At 45.0% G+C, this 20453-nt stretch overlaps 1 protein-coding gene across 3 annotated transcripts in view; it reads left to right on the top strand.

Annotated features, from left to right (window-relative positions):
* Positions 1-20453, top strand: part of LOC112266044 (RNA-binding motif, single-stranded-interacting protein 3) — a 273548-nt gene that overhangs the window by 153043 nt on the left and 100052 nt on the right. For all 3 annotated transcript variants that reach the window (XM_042295742.1, XM_042295744.1, XM_042295743.1), the window contains one exon: positions 19190-19347. In XM_042295742.1, coding sequence (XP_042151676.1) covers positions 19190-19347 — 158 coding nt within the window. The remainder of the gene's footprint in view (positions 1-19189; positions 19348-20453) is intronic.

The raw sequence follows: 20453 nt of genomic DNA, 5'->3' as shown, positions 1-20453 counted from the left end.
TACACCCCCCATCCATAGGACACAGCAGAGAGGTCACACACACACACACACACACACACACACACACACACACACACACACACACACAGGCTCACACGGAGTTGTTTAGCTAATTCAGAAGTCACATATTATAAGCTATGAATTTATTAGAAAAGTTTTCAGATAAAAGTGGAATAGAATAAAACACAATACAATTTTTTTTAAACAATACTTTGTTCTACTTTGCACACGTCTCTTACTGATGACAGGCTACACAGACAACACATAGCACAAAAAGCAGTTCCATTTACGTATAAACAAGTAAAGTAATGGATCGTCATTGACCCCATCATAATGCACATACAGTAATTCAGTCTTTCCATGAGTTCATGGCACTTCTCTTTCAGAAGGAGGTCTCTCTGTTCTAAATCAGCCACCTGTCAAAGATCATCATCTTTTTTTCATCATTACTCAACTTCACCCATTGGCTGAAAAACACACAGACAACACATATCAAAAGCAGTCACATTCACGTATAAACACACACACATTGACACACACACACACAGTAATTCAGTCTTTCCACACACAGAAGGAGGTCTCTCACATCACACACATCTTTTTTTTCATCACACACACACACACACACACACACACACACACAAACAAACAAACAAACAAACAAACAAGAACACACACAAACACACAAACAAGAACACACACAAACACACATGGCATGAATGTAGCTAGCACAATCTCAAACAGCTTTTGAGTAATCCCTAACAGCTTGCAGGTGCATACTGTGTTCTGGCACAAACCACATTAAACACAGACACGTGTTTAGAGAAAAAGTGAGGAAAAACACACACACACACACACACACACACACACACGCCATTCTAATCCCCCTTTCTGAGGGAAGGATCCTATTTTCAACCCAAACTATGGCTCTGTTTCACGGAGGCGCGTAACAATGTTTTATCACACTTAAACGTCACGTTCAGATTTCCCCGCATATGAAACTCGCTCTGGAAAGGATTGTGTCAGTTAAAGGAGGATTGACATGCCGTTTCCCCCCCCGCCGTCTCTTTTCAAGATCTTAGGTTTCACACTTATAAGTCCCTGTTTTCTATGTTATCATTTCACCCGAGGCTCTCCAAAGTAGCTTTGATATTGAAAGTAGGCCCATCATGAAAGCCATGGGGTTAGGGGAATGTAAATAGTGAAGGGGGCTTTTAAACGAAGAGATCTTCCCCGTAACGAATACGCCGCACCGCATCGTGGCTGCAGCCTCCACAGATCCTTCATCGTCTTTCCATGTGACAAAAGAGAGATGGAAATTGATATGTGAGAATGTTTTGATTCATTGGTATGGAATTGGGTCAATTGAAATATATACTATGTGAGGAAATATCACAATATAACCAGCATAAAACTATATAATATTAACAGTGCCCACATACTGAATAATATGCCTTCTGAAAATATACTGAACAAAAATGTAAACGCAACATGCAACAATTTCAAAGATTTTGCTGATTTACAGTTCATATAAGGAAATCAGACAATATAAATAAATTCATTAGGCCCTAATTTTTGGATTTCACATGACTGGGAATGGCTCAGCCATGGGTGGTCCTGGGAGGGCACAGGCCGACCCACCGGGGAGCAAGGCTCAGCCAATCAGAATGAGTTTTTCCCCAGAAAATTGCCTTATTAGAGAAAGAAATACTCCCCCCCTCCCCCGACGATCCCGCAGGTGAAGACGTCGGATGTGGTCTGGCGTGGTTACACGTGGTCTGCGGTTGTGAGGCCGGTTGGATGCACTGCCATATTCTCTAAAACAACTTTGGAGGTGGCTTATGGTAGAGAAATTAACATGAAATTCTCTGGCAACAGCTCTGGTGGACATTCCTGCAGTCAGCATGCAAATTGCACACTCAAAACTTGAGACATCTGGGACAATTTGAGACAAACTGCACATTTTAGAAGGACTTTTTTTATTGTCCCCAGCACAAGTTGCAGCTATGTAATGATCATGCTGTTTAATCAGCTTCTTGATATGCCACACCTGTTAGGTGTATTATCTTGACAAAGGATAAAATGCTCACTATCAGGGATGTAAACACATTTTTGCACAACATTTGAGACAAATTAGCTTTTTGTGCGTATGGAACATTTCTGGGATATTTTATTTCAGCTCATGACACATGGGACCAGCACTTTACATGTTGTGTTTATGTTTGAGTTCAGTGTATATTCATCTATATCCATCGTACATAGAGAAGGTGTACAGAATATGTGTGATATTATAGTTTTCCCCCTTGCCTATCTTTACCTTTATCTAAGGTCTTTGATCATATTCATGGCCACCGGATTGGCAGTATGTAACAGCACTGCTTCTTGCGGATCAAATCAGATCTGTGTCAATAGAAGTCCTTGCAGAGGAATACACTTGTCTGTGTGCACATCAGTTACTGACACACGACACCGAAGCATGCTGAGACTCGGTAAGCTTTCCACCAGCACAGTTTCTGCCAAGATACCACATGCCTACCACCCCAGAGCACTGATGGCACTTCAAATCCTGCCTCCCCATGAATTTGGGCACAACCCTCCTCCTCCACCACCACCACCAACAGTCTGTCTCTCTGTATGAGAAAACAGCTTGAGATTCACATGAAGTTGGGCAAAAAGAACCATCTTCCACCAATCTGTCCCCATTTGCCCTCCTTCAAACAGCACACAGGCAGACAGGCACACACACATCTTTCTCTCTTTCTCCTCTCCTCTCCGTTAATGAGTCCCTAGTGGGTTCTATCCTAAAAAGCAGTCTTCAGACGCCATTATAGCCAAGATGGCTTCAAAGATCCTCAACATTACATTAGCATGACAGGGGCTACCTGCAGTTGATAGCATGAGACATTAGCCTACTGTGCTATTACTAATGGGATGTGCTTGACTTTATATATAGCCATGGAAGACTGATTCTGTCTGGACGCAGTCTAGACTCAGTTCATACGCAAGATAGGAAATAGTGAGTTATGTGAGGTAGGACCCTCCCGTAGTGTACTTTCTCTCAAAAATGCAAATGTGGTTTGTGCAGGTCACAGATGGTGATCGAGATTAGCAGACTGCTCACTTGCTTGACTTGCATGGCTATAAATGCTAACAGGGAATGTGTCATTCATCTATTCACAAATAAGTTCACATCACTTTTTAAAATGCACGTTTAGATGACTGTAAGTGGCCCCGGATGAGTGTCTGCTAAGTGACTAAAACATGGATGTAAATGTATTTACAGTAAGTGCTTCGCCAGTTAGTGGTTAGTTAGTCAAATCATATGCTGTATTCAAGGGCCACTCGGTGGTAGCTGCCGCTCAGGTCTCTGTCAGGCCCGATGAGGCTGTGTGGGACGGGTAGGGATGGGGCCAGGAGGGCCTTACGTCCTGGGGACCCTGGCAGCTGTCTGACCCACGAGGGCACTGACCACCCCAGCCTGGCACGGGAACCCAGCAGGACCCGTCAGTCACAGGACCATAGAGTCCCACACCACCCAGGACATCACCACCACCCAGCCTCCTGAAAGTCACCAGAGGACTGACACACAGTGAGATCTGGAAGGTGATGGGTGAGATTCTTTCTCATGTCAGGAAAACAGAGATGCCAATCTTCATTTGCTAACCTTGTCTTCAACTTATTTTTTTTTGTAGAATAGAGAGAGAGAGAGCACAAAAAAAGGAAACAAGTTTAAAGTGTTTATGCTCACGTGCACAAGTACGGTGAAATGCCTTTTTGTCTTGTTCTTTCCCAACAATTCAGTAATCAGTACCAGTTAATATCAGACTCCCACACTACTGGTCAAAAATAAAAGCTTTTTGCAAGGTCATCATCATGTCAGCTATCTCCAACCAAATGATACAGATGGAGGATCCTAATTTGAGCCAGTTTTCTACAGCAGGACAATAATCCTGCAGCAACAGAACATCTGAATTATTATGTGGATTATAATTCATGGACATTCTTGTAGGGGTTGATACATTTTTCGATAAGGGAACATTTTTGAGTGGAAATTACAAACTTCAGAAGCCTTTTTAAACCTCAATTACAAAAGTTTTACATTTCCTGCACTGCAGGAAAATTCTGCTGGAACAGGGTGATCAAATGAAGATAGTACATTTGTGCAACAGTCAATTACCTTGTTTGTGTGGCCTGCTGGTGAGAGGAGAGCAGGAGGAGATGCTGTATGACTGTCATTGACTGGAGGCCCAGGGAGAGCACTGGGAGAGCACTGGGAGAGCACAGGGAGAGCACTGGGAGAGCACAGGGAGAGCACTGGGAGAGCACTGGGTCTCATCTTTGACCTGCCACTCTCATCAAGAAAACAAGTCAATACCTCGCATCTAACTAGCTAGCTCCTCGTAAAGGCTCGACCTTGAATCCACACTGCAAAAATCTCTCTTAAAGAGCACACCACACACACACCATTATTACATGAGAGGACGGAAGCTTTTTCCCTTTTTTTTAATAAACATTTATCAAAGAAGTCAAGTTTGGGGAGAGAGAAAGATTAATATGGGGCAAAAGCAAGCCAGCAAAAAACGATGCTAGTTAATGATTTTTGCGGCATCCGGTGAGTCCGCGGCTCACACCGGCTTGCTAATTACACTCGGTAAACGAACAGAGAGCGAGGGAGAGTCAGTGGAAGACAAAGGCGATGAGCATTCGTCCACCAAGCAAGAGGAAGCAAAAGAGCTGCATGGACAAACAACACATTCTAATCCACATGGAGACACTCGGAGAGGAGAGGGGAGGAGGTGGACTACTCAGTGTTCACTTCCTGGGCTGTGTGTTCTCTTTAACACTCCCATGCTAATATATCAGCCATGCGATGTACACACAGGAACGATGAGATGTACATGCAGTTTGAATGAGACGTACACCCAGTGCCGATGAGACGTACAGTGTGATAGGGAGTGAACCTGACAAAGAGCTCTCTATTAGCCTTGGAACATGTGGTACAAACAAGTACCAGGAAATGTTGTTTTGTAAGAGGGTCGGTGGGCGGGAGTCAGGAGATAATTTAATCAAACTTTTCTTGACTTCACGTTGTTCAAGCTCTTTAGCTGGGTAAACAAACACACTGACTGACACGTAAACACTCCACCTCCCAGTGAGCTCAACACTGCTACACTGCCCCCTGCTGGTGAGGAGGACAGCCGTGGCAATGCGCCCTGTTGTTTAGTGGAACTGACAAAGGCCCTGTTTGTCTCTCCTTCTTTAAGTCCCCATCGCCTGCAGGGAATCCACACGCTGCGTCCCACGCCTCAGTGGCCACACAACAGCACATAAACAGAAGACAATCAGGCCGACTTTCAAGTGTGACTTTCAACAGAATGAATCCTGCCTGCGTTGTTGCAGTCCCACGCCAATTTGGGAGGAAATATGCTTTCGGCAGGGTTTAAATGAAACTTGCCCTCGTACGGAGATATTCCGGCCTTGTCTCGGCACGTGTGTATATCCAGTTTTCATCATGCAAGGTACAGATATCAATCCCCTAGTCCCTCTAGTCTGCTGCCTGGAATCTGCATGCATACAGTGCTTTCATGTCAAATGAGTGGATTTCATCTCCATGAATTAGATTAAATTAAGTCAATTGAGCTCATGTATTTGTATTGTGTGTTTAGGTAGTTGAAATCATGCTCCCAGGACATATTGCCGACATGTGACAACACACAAACCTTTTGTTTGTGTGTGTGTGTCTGTCTCTGTGTTTAAAGGAATCCTGGCTATTTCATTAATGCCAGGACAACAGAATGTGTGACTGCATGACTACACCGGCCCCTCCTCTGCTCTCCCTCTCTGTCTCCTGTTCTCCTCTTCCAGCTGATTTTCCATGCGGAAAAGCCCCGTAGCCCCGTCTGCATTCCATTCCAACTAAGCCAGCATCATCTGATTCCAATTAGTGTAATTATAGCAGCGGGGGATGTGGGGGCGTTACGCTGCCTGCACACTGTAGGCAGGCAGCAGGAGCATAGCAGCTAGCATACAGCAGTCACACAAGGCCACACCACTGGCAACAACAACAACACAACAACTGCATGATATGCCACAGCAGCAACTGCAAGTTCTCATAACTCATTCATGTCTCTAGGCCATAGCAGGATTGGTACAGGGACAACAGGAAAGGCACATGACAGGGTGTGGTGAAAAAGTAGGCTATGGGCGTTGATCCTTATCCCTTTATCGTTGTGTTGGATCTGGTAAATGAGCAAAGCCTCGTCTGATGTCATAGCACTGTGACACAATCCCTCCTGCCTTCTGCCAGTTGAAATGCTACACGGTTAAGGTACTGTATAAGGGTTAAGGTTACGCAAGGGTTATGGTTATGCTTAAGGTAAGGGTAATTTGCTAGCAACAACATTGCCCGACCAGTTATCAAAACAACTCTCCCTCTATATAAGAGAACAGAGTTGAGCGTTCCTCAGCTAGGGTAGGGGCTAAGGTTAGGGTTTAGGGTAGAGATGTCCCAAGGATCCTCAAAAGCACTAACCCTGCTGCCATGGTGCGAGCCACGGGGCTGTCCCAGCCCAGTGCCCACGAAGAGATGCTGGGGACCAGGATGCCAACCTTTACTGTACTACCGGGTACAGTAAAGCATGTTGATGTTTTTTAGAATGAACCATGTTCTGGAGGCAGCCTCCCAGGTCCTAAACACTGCTGGGTTTAATTTACCTCATTCTAACTCTCATTATCTCAGTCAAGAGATTTATACTGTCTCTCTACAAGGCAAATCAAAGAAGAATATTCTAGAAGTGTTTTACAAGTCTTCACGGGGGCTGAAACATTACAAATCTCCATTTGCTGGGTTTTTGCGCAACAGCATAATATGACTGGTTTTCTCCACACGTCGTGGAGATGAAAGGCTCATTCAAGTGCTTACTTCAAACAGCAGGCCTTGTTAATAATGCACACACACTTGAATTAAAACCTCATTAGATGATGCCATGATAAAGGATTGATGAGTTCCCATTTTCTAACAAATTTATAGACTGTGTATGTGGAGTAAGTGAAGGTATTATATGATATGTAAACAGTGGTATATCAAATCAAATTGAATTTGTCAAATGCACCAAATACAACAGGTGTAGACCTGACAGTGAAATGCTTACTGTCACGTGGGACTAGGTGGGTGAGGAAGGAATCAGGCGCAGAGAGTTCCACTGGAAAAAGGTGCTCTTTAATATGACACAAAAATAGACAAGCCCAACAATTACAGGGCGTGCACAGTAAGTGTGACTGTCCAAACACACAGGGTGCCAAGTCCAGAAAATATACACCTCTACTTAAACGCTCACACGTAACACGAAGACAATCCCGCACAAAACAAGGGCGGGTACACGTACTTTAAATAGGGAAGCTCAGTAAGCACATACAACAGGACACAGGTGAAACTAATAAGACAAAACAAACAAACAAGCGAAAAAGGGATCGGTGGCGGCTAGTAGGCCGGTGACGACGACCGCCGAGCACCGCCGGAGCACCGCTTTCACCGTGGGCACGGCTGTAACGCGGTCACACTCCATCACCACCCCGGAGGTGGAAATACGATAACCCAGGAAGGAAACGGCCTGTTTGAAGAACACACATTTCTCGGCCTTGATTATACAGGTCATGCTCCAGCAGTCGTCAAAGTACCTTACGCACCAGAGACACGTGCGCCGCACGTGTGGCAGAATAGATCAAGATGTCATCGATGTACACTACCACTCCCTGCCCGAGCAGGTCTCTGAGAATCTTATCTACGAAGGATTGGAAGACGGCTGGACCATTTTTCAACCCATATGGCATGACGCCTGACTCATAATGGCCAGATGTAGTACTAAATGCGGTTTTCCACTCATCTCCTCCCCGGATACGCACCAGATTATACTCACTCCTCAGGTCCAGTTTTGTGAAGAAGCACGCCCCGTGAAATGATTCCACCGCCGTAGCGATGAGAGGTAGTGGGTAACTAAACCCCACTGTGATGGAATTTAGACCTCGATAATCAATGTACGGACGCAGACCTCCATCCTTCTTCTTCACAGAAAAGAAGCTTGAGGAGACCGGTGATGAGGAGGGCTGAATGTACCCCTGTCCCAGCGATTCAGCAACATATGTCTCCATAGCTACTGTCTCCTCCTGGGACAATGGGTACACGTGACTCCTAGGAAGTGCAGCGTTCTCCAGGAGGTCTATCCAGGAAGGTCTATCCAGGAAGTCGTGACACTTACTTACTAGCCCTTAACCAACAATGCAGTTTTAAGAAAAATACCAACATTTTTTATATAACAAATAATTAAAGAGCAGCAGTAAAATAACAATTGGTACAGGGGTACCGGTACAGAGTCAATGTCGCTTGCCGTGCGGTAGCAGAGAGAACAGTCTAAGACTAAGGTGGCTGGGGTCTTTGACAATGTTTAGGGCCTTCCTCTGACACCGCCTGGTATAGAGGTCCTGGATGGCAGGAAGCTTGACCCCAGTGATGTACTAGGCCATACGCACTTCCCTCTGGTGTGTCTTTTCAGTCTCCTGAGGGGGAATAGGTTTTGTCGTGCCCTCTTCACGACTGTCTTGGTGTGCTTGGACCATCATGTGCATCAACAAAGTTATGTGGAGGCTTGAGATTACATGTTCAGTGTTGTCGGTTAAATTTTGTGTCTGGTGGATCGATTAGAACCTTAGATGAAACCGTAGGTAACTCATAACTCATTCAATGCCAATACTGATTGGTGTCATTGCCCTGTGTAGGGTGCTGTCTTTCGGATGGAACATTAAACAGGTGTCCTGACTGTCTGTGTTCACTAAAGATCCTATGGCAATTATTGTAAAAGTAGTGGTGTTAACCCCAGTGTCCTGGCTAAATTCCCAATCTGGCCCTCATGGCCACCTAATCATCCCCAGCTTCCAATTGACTCATTCATCCCCCCTCCTTTCCCTTGAAACTATTCCCCAAGTCGTTGCTGTAAATCAAAACGTGCTTTCAGTCAACTTACCTGGTAAAATAAATAAGAAATAAAAAACTCAAATTTGTGGAGTGTATGGAATTCAAAATATGAGTAATTTACTCTTCAAGACAATTGTAAAGTGTTGCTAAAGTGTGTATCATCACAATGAAATGGGGACATTGTAGGTGCAATCGTACACTTGAGTCGCTCCACTCTCCTCCTTGATCCGTGACCTCAGTTCAAGTTGACCTCACTTAGAGGGTCCCTCCCATCCCTCCATGCATCCTCCACTGAGGACCAGAGGTCCCTAAACTCTGTCTTTTACACACACTGTGATCTGGACGTTCACCACAGGAGGTTGGGGGCCCCTTAATTGGGGAGGACGGGCTCGTGGTAATGGCCGGAGCGGAATGAGTGGAATGGTATCAAATACATCAAACACATGGTTTCCATGTGTTTGATGCCAATCCATTTGCTCCGTTCCAGCCACTGTTTTCCTCCCCTCACTATTATCCTCCTGTCCTATCTCCCATCTCCGTCATGACTGATAACATTTGTCTAGACGCTTTATTGTTGCAATGTTGCAGGGCCCCTTAACGAGAGCCGTTCATTCATGCATGTGTCTCCCTCCCGCTCTCTCACACGCACACACACACACACACACACACACACACACACACACACACACACACACACACACACACACACACGCACACAATCCCAGCAAGCTGTTGTTGAGACATGGGGAGATCTCAGTGAGACACAAGGGCAGGTTGTTAGTTTGTTAGTTGACTCAGTGTATCATCAGCGTCCGCGTCAAACACATTATCTATCTCCTCCAGCCTGGAACAGGACCTCTCCTCTCACAGGCCATTTAGATGCTAATTAGACTGTTACAAGCAGCCGTCCAGCCCCTCAACACAGGTCATCTGGTGCTAATGAGCCAATGAGACACTACAGTCATATGGCAACAATGATATCCTGTTGGTCTGGCTCTGTCTGAAGGGAAGTGGCACTTTGAGGTTGACACAGGGAAATTGCAAATAAGTGTTTGTTTTGTCTATTTAGTATGTTATTATCACAATTTATACAGATATGATTGACTCTTATTCCGTCATCGGTCTTGAGTCTGTGTTGACAGTTATGGCCATCCACTTTGGAACAAGTGTTTTAATTAATACTTTTAAGTGCTATCCTATGGGTCCACATTGTAGATTTTGTTGCAGGACTTTTACCCAAATACATTCAATTCAAAATATTATTATATGAAAAGAGAAAAACTAATTGTTTTGTAAATATCATAGTTTCTATATATATTACTTCTGACAATCAAATTGCCGTATGTTAAATGATATTGGGATGCATTCTGACTGTCAGTGTGCTGACACAACACTTCCATTATTACTTTTGTATTGCTTTTGTTTGTGTTTGTGTGCCGCAAAATAAATACATTTTCAATATGTATTTCAATATCTCAGGGCCTCAGTCATGCCACATTCTCCTGTGCTCTTGTGTCATTGCTGGATATTGATGTGGCGGTGTGAAGTGTGCTATTTCATTTCTGTTCCATTTGATGTATGATGTTTGTGTCGCAGTAAAGGCTTGTGTGCCAATCTCGGTGTTGCCTGAGAGTGTCGACACATTAGGGGGAAACAAATGAAGCTTTAACTCGGCTTAGTTATTCTATGTGTGCTTGTGAAACGGGCGTACAGCGAATGTTATTAGCTTGGCGGTGTAGAATTCTTAAGCGAGGATTGCATTTCATTTGGAGAGTAGGGGATGGAACAGAAGAGAGAGAACGTTTGTGATTGACGATGCTGTGGCATCCAAAATGGCTCATTGTTGATTTCGTGTTGTATAACTAATAGTTGGGGACCCAACAGTGCGTACGGCCCAGTACATCACAGGGGCCAAGTTTCCTGCGATCCAGGACCTATATACTAGGCGGTGTCGGAGGAAAGCCCAAAAAATTGTCCGAGACTCCAGTCACCCAAGTCATAGACTGTTTAACTCAGCTACCGCACTGCAAGCGGGAACGGAGTGCCAAGTCTAGGTCCAAAAGGCCCCTTAAGAGCTCATTCCCCCAAGCCATAAGACTGCTGAACATTTGATCAAATGGCCACCGGACTATTTATATTGACACCCCCTCCATTTGTTTTTACACTGCTGCTACTCGCTGTTTATTATCTATGAATAGTCACTTTACCTCTACCTACATGTACAAATTACCTCGACCAACCTGTACCCCCGCACATTGACTCGGTACCGGTACCCCCTGTATATAACCTCGTTATTGCTTTTTTATTATGGTACTTTATATTATTTTTTTACTTTTGTTTATTTGGTAAATATTTTCTTAACTCTTTCTTGAACTGCATTGTTGGTTAAGGGCTTGGAAGTAAGCATTTCTACACAAATAAAGTTTGATTTGATTTAATATGTCAGCTCAGGTGATGCAAGTACAATGGTTAAACGTCACTTAAAAAAATAACAAATAAATTCTAATGAGACCATGTTGCAGAATAACCTCTTCCTGTGTGTCCTGTATTGGTAGCAGAAGTACCCGTTGTGTGTATGTTTGAGTATCCATGCATGTCTATGTGTATGAGTTATCGAATAAGTTTGCCTTTCAGTAAACAGTGAAGATCCCTGACCCAGAGAGTCTCGGGGTCCACATTCTTAACACAGCCATGTGCTGGCAGACCGGCCAGCAGAGGGGTCTTACAGACAAACCCTTTGAAGTCACGAATGTTCGTGGCTCATTTGACTTATCCACAGTGGAGACAGCACGCATGGGGACTTTAAGAGCCTCGAACCCCATCCGGCGCTGCTCCACGGGTCATGTGGAGCGCTATAAAAACACATACCCAGAACACTAAAAGGGCCGACGAAGCTGGACACCCATCCCCTTTGGGGGTTTGTCAGGACAGGGTCACCCCGTTTGTAGTTTATGGGGTCCTTGTGACCCAGAGAACCATGGGTCTGCACCTCGTTGGAAAACTGGAATACATTTGACATTTGAGTCATTTAGTAGACGTGCTTATACAGAGCAACTTACAGGAGTAATTAGGGTTAAGTGCCTTGCTCAAGGGCACATCGGCAGATTTTTCACCTAGTCGGCTCAGGGATTTGAACCAGCGACATCTGGGTTACTGGCCCAACGCTTTTAACCGCTAGGCTGCCTGCCGCCTTAAGTGTCTTCTACCAAGTCCAGAGGCTGAACTAACAGGGCTCACTGTGAGCAGTCATTCATTGTGCAAGAACTACCTCAGCAAGAACTACTGCATTTTTTAATACAATTCCACAGAAAATAACTTCAAGCCTATAGTCTATTGAGGCCACTGTGGGCCTTGCCAAGGTTGTTTCGTAAGTGGTATTTTTTTGTGATATTTGAAAAAATGTCATTTCAATAGCATCAAATATCAAATGTGGTGTCTTGAAAACAGAAACGATTTTGTAGCCGTTTGATGCTCAAGGAAACAGAGCATCTCAATCTTCCCTGATCTATGAGATGAAGTAGTTATTTATATGTCTTCGAACTTCAGAGTTGGCTTAACGTTGGACCAGCTAGCTAGCTAACAAGCTTGTGTGTGCTGAGCGGCACCAGAAGTCAAATGTTTAAACAACGTCTTACCAATGTGAAACGTGATAACTATATTATCCTTAACTAGCATTGAAAAGGTTCATCCGTTCTATAATAAAAAAAATGAAATCTCTCATTTCTGAATCGTGCTTGTAATGGCAGGTTGCCTACACATGCACACACGCTGGCAAAGATTTTCAGCTGGCAGGCAGACACTGGAATGATTTTCTGAGTGACATAGTGAGGGATTAGCATTGGCACTTTAGCGTTTTCTTTGTGGGACTGGGAAAAAAACAGTACCACTTGCTGTGTGGAAGCAGAGAGAAGAGTCTATGGCTTGGGTGGTTGGAGTCTTTAGCGATTTTCCGGGCCTTCCTTTCTGATCTAGAGGGCCTGGATCGCAGGGAGCTCGGTCCCAGACCCCACCCTCTGTAGGGTCACTTTCCCTCGCGGTTCAGAGTCTGTTCCCCGAAAACCGGAAAATAATTACATTTTCGGTTCTGTTCTCTGAAACGGTTCAAACCCTTGCCGAGAACTGGAATGCATGGATCATATAGTCAATATCGGAAAAGATACACCACCCCAATCTCTACGACTTTGTTGAAGATGAGGCTTTCTGAGCTGGATAGAAGGGATAGTGAGATGGAGGCAGAAAATGAGAAGTACAATTTGAGCTGGCCAGGTTATCTAGGCCGAGACAGGTCCCCTCTCTGAGTGAATCATCTATAATTTACAGCCATGTCTCCTGACGGCGTGATGTAGGGAGAGGTGCCCTCCTGGTCAACACAGGAATCAAACACCAAGTTGCAACACGCCCTAAACGAATCTAAACGAATGCCCACCCACCAAATGATGTCAACAAACAGCAATTCAATCTCCCAAAAATGATATCATGAATGATGCATTAGGGCTGAGAATGAGAAAATGCATTTGCCAAGAACACAATGAGCTGTTGTAGCAACACCGTCATGGGGGGGGATACGGTAAACGCATTATGAGAATGGGCGAGAGATTAGTGATGTTGTTTCACCTTGGGAGATGAGGAAGCATCATGATTATAGACATAATAGGACTTAATGAGACCGACCTGGGATTTGATCAAATAAAAACCTATTTTGTCTGCCTGTTTAAGTCCTTGCTGTGTGTCTGTGCTTAAGGAAGAGGGGTGAGGCCATCCAGCACCCGGCGCCCATCTTCTTCCATGTTAATAATGCATTTTTGATATGAGCTCCACATTAAATTTTAATCTCTGGAATATTAGCTCACCAAGGGAGACACAAAATCTAATCAGTGGCCGTGATTAAGCGCGGGTGAAGCACATATTGACCCATTTAAATTCACATTAACCCGCCATCAAAATGTGTGAGGCATGGTACTGATGGCTGCTGGGATTGAGAGGTGTTATGTCTGTTTTGCTGGGATACGGTCCGATCGTCTCCCACGTTTACATGCCGGTGTAAAGGAGAAAATGAGAGCGGGAGGAGTGCGAGAGAGGTTGTCTTTACAGGTTCGCTTCACCTGGTTAATAGTTGTCATGCTGCTAATGTAAAGGTTCATGTATAGATTGAGGTATGTTTCAATGTATGTTTGATGTGAACTCATCATCTTAGACGTTCACATTGAACAAAGATTGCAAACGATATGGGATTTCTTGTCGCCATTCCATTTTTGTTTCAGATATTGCTAGCCGTTATTGAGACACGTTGCAGGCCCTCAGTGTTTGTACGAGTGTGTACATTTGCTTTTTATTACTTACATTCAGCCCAACCGCATGGCACGCCGTGGCATATTCCAACACCCGATTTGCCCTCCAAACTATCTCTGCCCAATAAATATTTCCCCTCCCATCCCAGGATGGTAACCCAGCCCACCTCCCGCCTGGATGATGCCTCTTAGCCTAAAACAACCCTTTCCGCCTGGCTGGCGGGCTGACCCTTAATAATGTATCACCACCTCTTGTTCCCTCGCCTGGCATCTAACATCTTCGGCAGATTAGGATTAAGCAATAAGGCCCGGGGGGGTATAATATATATAATAGTACCAGCTACCTATTGTCCCGTAGGTGTCAGTAAACCATATCCAAATGCGTGTTGGAGGAGGCCGATGCTGTGGTGGTGCTGGGTGGGCTCGTGGAATTAAAGAGTGTTAAATTCAACTGAACACCTTGGTGCCTCGCAGGGGGGTGGTCGGACACCCTCAGCTGTCACTGACTTGGATTGTTGCGCTCACAGGAAGGGGAAGAACACTAGGTCGGAATGAATCTGATGGATTAGACTACACTCCGTAGCAACGCATGCTCATTTTAGGATAGGGCTGTTTTTGTGGCAGAGTGGAGTAGTGGATTTGTCCTGGCTGGCTGTAGCTAAATGAAATTGAACTGTCATTGAGGTGAACGAAAAGGTGCAGCTTTTCACTCTGGTAAATGGTCAGTTGCAGACTGCGTCGAGATGTGACTACATGACATTACATTGACATAACGGCAGTTGAATGGATCAGTTGTATGTCGTATATGGCGGAAAGGAAAGAAGGAAAGAAAACCATACGTTTGTGTATTGCCTCGTTATTAGTGTGTTATAGTCTTACCGTTATGGCTTAATATCAGGCAGGCCGTTTAGGTGCTGTTTGTTTTTAATGTGCAGTAATTCAAAAGCAAATGGCCGCCTTGGGGACGACACAAATGTTCTGCCTCTCATTTCTTTGTTTCTAATAGAAAGCATGGATTTACAATGTGGATTTTGTCAGCCCCCTAGTGTGGAGCATAAGGACCTCACACATTGCTCTCTCTCTCTCTTTCTCTCGTGCTGTACTCAGGGACTATGTGAGAGAGAGTGTATGTGTGAACTATATTTATGCAACTGTCTGTGTACATTATGCATGTGCTTGCATTGATGCCTGAGTGCTTTGTGTGTGTGTGTGTGTGTGTGTGTGTGTGTGTGTGTGTTTTTTTGAGGGGGAATCTGTACTCTCACATAATTCTACAGCACCTTTTTTAAGACCTAGATCCCTTCACACACACTTAACACACTTGTCTATGTGGCTGTCGAGAGAGGGGACGGTGCAGCGGACAGACAGAGGGAAGAGTAGCGGCTGGGGACGTGTTTGACAACAGACGGGGGCTTGATCCCAACGCTTGGGGGTCTGGGATGGGCTGGGGGGGGTCTGGGAGGCCCGTCGCTGGGAGCAGAGGGGGCTCAGCAGAGGGGGCTCACGAACGAGTCTGTCTGACTGGCAGCTCTTTGTTCCGTCAACTTTTTTTCTCCAGCTCCTTCTGACAAATTTAACCCGGGGCTGCTTTTGAACTGAGGGGATGTATTCGTTCACTTTGTCCCACGCCCTCTCCCGTCTCCCCATTTGCTTCTCTCTTTCTCCCCTGTCTCCCTCCTCTATGTCATTTCCCACCTGGTTGGTGGAGCTTTAAAACAGGCACCACAGACCTGGGGTTCCACAGTAGAACCCATTCTACTCTAGCTCTCCAGCTTTCTCTCTGGCGACACATGTGAGAAAACATAAAACATGTCCACACAAACATAACTGTTTTGTTCCTTAATAGCCTTCCCCAGACCATAAAAACTAAAACACTACTACCCCTCCTCTAGCCACCAGCCATTGTTTTGGCCCCCTCCTGTGGCTGGGAGTGGGGGGTCAAGATGCACCTCTGTCTGTCTGTCTCGTCTCACTTTTAGCATTTCAATGAATACAAGCTGGATTGCCTGGAGGCAGACCGTGAGCGCTGTTAATGGCCTTATCCTTAAGGACTCTTTTATGTGTCATACCTCTCTCCATGTCATGTCAGAGCTCATCCTCTCTATCTCTTTCTCTCAACCCCCTTCCCTCTTTTCCTTCCCTCTCTCTCGTTCTCTCATTCTCTCCCCCGTCTCTTGTTCTCTCTCCCTGCCCTACAACGAGGTAATATTCATTGAAATTATACTGAGGTAAACAGAGCAGACCCTTAATATGACAGAGGCTGTCGGTTCGGGCGCTGCGTGCCATCCGTCAGTGGAAGTGATACGGGGCACCGTCATCTTCCTGGTGGCAAGGTGGAGGAATTATCCCCATCAAAGAGCCCCTATAGCCTGCAGGCATCCCATTAACCTTCCACAGCACAGCTCAATGGCAAGGAGACACTTTGCCAAGGCCCCTGCAAGCAATGACACACACACACACACACACACTCATCCCCTTGTACATGCACACATTTGCTGATACATAGACAAACACACACACACACCATGACACAAACTTAGACAAACATACACACACACATACACATTCACCTCAATTACTTTTTCTTTTATGGCCCGAAAGCTGAGCATATGCAAAATTAAATCTCCTGGAGGAATGGGGCCGGCCCATCTCACCTTGCGTCACTCCTTTCCAATCCTCCCTCCAACCTTTTCATCTGGAAGGAAAGGTAACAGCGGGGGGTATTACTGGGTGTGTGAGGCAGGATGCCATCAAAGCGGAAATTTAGTGAGACGTCCAAGTGTAAAAGAGCTCCACATGTTAATCCCTCTGCAAACGCTGGGCCGCCCGTTAACACACACACACACTCACGCACACACCCACACACCCACACGCTGACACACACACACACACACGCACACAGTCCTTCACGCCCTACTCATTGGCTGAACCATTTTGATATGAGCTAATGCATGTCTAACTATGTGAACCAGTTTCTGCCTTAATATTGAATTTAGAATTTATCTGACATAATTCTGAATACTGGCCCTCTGGAAATCAATGGGCTGTAATGGAATACAATTGTATATAACTAACTTCTAATTAAGAGTTGTAGACCTTTCTGCACTACCTCATGCTACCTACATTAAGCTGTACCCCCCAGTAACTCATGAATACACTGGAAACCATGTAAAACATACTTTAGCATGGACCCCTTACAAAAAAAGATTGTATGAGTTGAACTGCAGTTACACTGCAAAATTACTGAAATTTAAAAAACGGTCCTATTTTGGACACAGTATTTGCAGTGTATTGCAGTTATACTGCACTCTGACTGCAGTCTTTTTTTGTAAGGGACAGAATGGTGTTAAACCACCAAAACAACAAGGTCTTGTTATTTTCCCTGAAATCTGCTAATTGAGTTCCTGGTTAGAAGAAGACCAATGTTTTCCTGTTTTTTCAGCATGGGTTTTAATCAGATCCTCCATGTCCTGTTCGATAAGACACTTAATTAATCAGAGAAAAGACTGACAGTCGGACGGAAACAGGACGGCTGAGATACTTCCTCTGCTCTCTATCGATAACACAAAAAGAGGGAGAAAGCAAATAGATAGAGAGAACAAAGCAAAAAGAGACAAATGAGAGAGGGAAGAAACAAAAAGAGAGAGAGAACAAAGCAAAAGAGGGGAAAAGAGAAAGGGGGAAGAAGCAAAAAGAGGGGAAAAGACAAACGAGAGGGAAGAAACAAAAAGAGAGAGAGAACAAAGCAAAAAGAGGGGAAAAGAGAAAGAGGGAAGAAACAAAAAGAGGGGAAAAGAGAGAGAGGGAAGAAACAAAAAGAGGGGAAAAGAAAGAGAGGGAAGAAGCAAAAAGAGAGAGAGAACAAAGCAAAAAGAGGGGAAAAGAGAGAGGGAAGAAGCAAAAAGAGAGAGAGAACAAAGCAAAAAGAGGGGAAAAGAGAGAGGGAAGAAGCAAAAAGAGGGGAAAAGAGAGAGAGAACAAAGCAAAAAGAGGGGAAAAGAGAGAGAGGGAAGAAGCAAAAAGAGAGAGAACAAAGCAAAAAGAGGGGAAAAGAGAGAGGGAAGAAGCACTGAGTAGAAAATAAGAAGTGCCCAAGGCTTAGTCACAGTTTGTTCCCTCTACCTCTGAAAGAGGCCATTTTAAAGGGGTCATGTCTGTTGATGTCTGAGTTGGGTTTTGTCATTCCTCTCTGTGGCTAAAGTGAAGTACCAGGTTTAGGTGTTAGCCCTCAGGGTTGTTATCCTCCTAGCCTTCTAGCAGCACAGCACTGCTTGCTCTCATTAAGGGAATGGGAAGAGGCTGCTGGTAAAGTGGATTCCTTGGCTGGTCATTCTTCTCTGTGGCTAAAGTGAGGTATCATGTTTAGGTGTTAGCCCTCGGGGCTGCTAGCTAACCTGCTAGCTATACCACAGCACAGCTTGCTCCCATTCAGGAGAATAGAAGACGCTACTGTTAAAAAATGTATGCCTTGCCGTGGCTGCTTGTACTCCAGTGTGGCCCTGGGTTCGGCTGGCTAAAAAGTGTGATGAGATGTGATAGATGAGTGCTGGTGGGTGTCCAGACTGGGCGTATTGGAGAGACGCAGCTGGCCCGCTGCCACCCTCTCTCCCTGGCTTTGCCCCCTCCAATTTGGCAGTACGACCAACCGGCCTCACAACCGCAAACCACATGTATGGCGTTGTGTGGGCGAGCATACCCCTACCTTTTTTAAAGGTATCTGTGACAAACAGATGTGTATATGTATTCCCAGGCATGTGAAATCTATAGATTATTTAAAGCATAACTGATACATAATTTCTAACACACTTCCTCATTCTCTCTGTTTCCTGTGCATCTGTCTTTGTGTATGGTTCTGAAACCAAGTGGCCCAATGTTGGGACAGCAAAGCTCTCTGAATCTAAATCTGAATCTCTCTCTCTCTCTTGCTCCACAGCAACAGGAGCAGGACCCCACCAACCTGTACATCTCCAACCTGCCTGTGTCCATGGATGAGCAGGAGCTGGAGAACATGCTGAAGCCGTTCGGTCACGTCATCTCCACGCGCATCCTGAGGGATGCCAACGGGGTCAGCAGAGGGGTCGGCTTCGCCAGGTATGTATGTTCTGGAACTGGTGTAAAGTACTTAAGTAAAAATACTTTAAAGTACTACTTAAGTCGTATTTTCGGGGTATCTGTACTTTACTTTTTATATTTTTGGACTATTTTTACTTCACTACATTCCTTAAGAAAATATTGTACTTTTTACTCCATACATTTTCCTTGACACCCAAAAGTACTCATTACATTTTGAATGCTTATCAGGACAGGAAAATAGTCAAATTCACACACTTATCAACAGAACATCCCTGGTCATCCCTACTGCCTCTGATCTGGCGGACTCACTAAACACACATGCTTCGTTTGTATATGATGTCTGAGTGTTGGAGCCCCTGGCTTTCCGTAAAGAGAAAAAAAAAGAAAAAAATGGTGCCATCTGGTTCGCTTAATATAAGGAATTTGAAATGATTTATACTTTTACTCAAGTAGAATTTTACTGGGTGACTTTTACTTTTTTCTTGAGTCGTTTTTCTATTAAGGTATCTTTACTTTTACTCAAGTATGATAGTTGGGTACTTTTCCACCACTGCTTGCTGGAACACACACACTCACGCCAAAGACAGATTCTGTATTGCCTGAAGAGTGTGTATGTGTGTGTTTGGGGTGAGGGGTGCATGTGTGTGGAGGGGAAGTGCGTGTATGTGTGCGTGTGTGTGTGGGGCGGGGCGGGGCGGGGGGGAGTGTGTGTTTATGGGGAGGGGGTTCGTGAGATATTGACACTTGTGTCTGCATAGCATTATGCTACTTGTCTAGGCTCTATTTTCCTCCTGTAAAATGAGACTTTACCCTCCTATCCCTTCAAAGTCACGTACCTTCCTCCTCATTCTCCACACTGCTCTCATTTCTCTCCCCACAACACAACACTCCCGGCTTGTTTACCCAGAGGAAGGTGTTCATGAGAACAACAACACCATCTTGCAGAGATTTCTCTTAATCAGCCCGTGCTGCAGTCCCCTCCTATTCCCCACTCTATTACAGTGGGTTACAGAAGGATTGACAGGCAGACTCCTGCAGATCAATACACACACACACACACACACACACCAACACAACAGCTCAGCGCAGGCTAACACACTCCACCTGTTCAAGTAGGGCTGAGT

This window comes from Oncorhynchus tshawytscha, linkage group LG13 (genome assembly GCF_018296145.1).
Source record: "Oncorhynchus tshawytscha isolate Ot180627B linkage group LG13, Otsh_v2.0, whole genome shotgun sequence".
Taxonomy (NCBI): Eukaryota; Metazoa; Chordata; class Actinopteri; order Salmoniformes; family Salmonidae; genus Oncorhynchus; species Oncorhynchus tshawytscha.
Note: the sequence above shows the minus strand (reverse complement) of the source record. Positions and strands in the feature narration are given on the sequence as shown.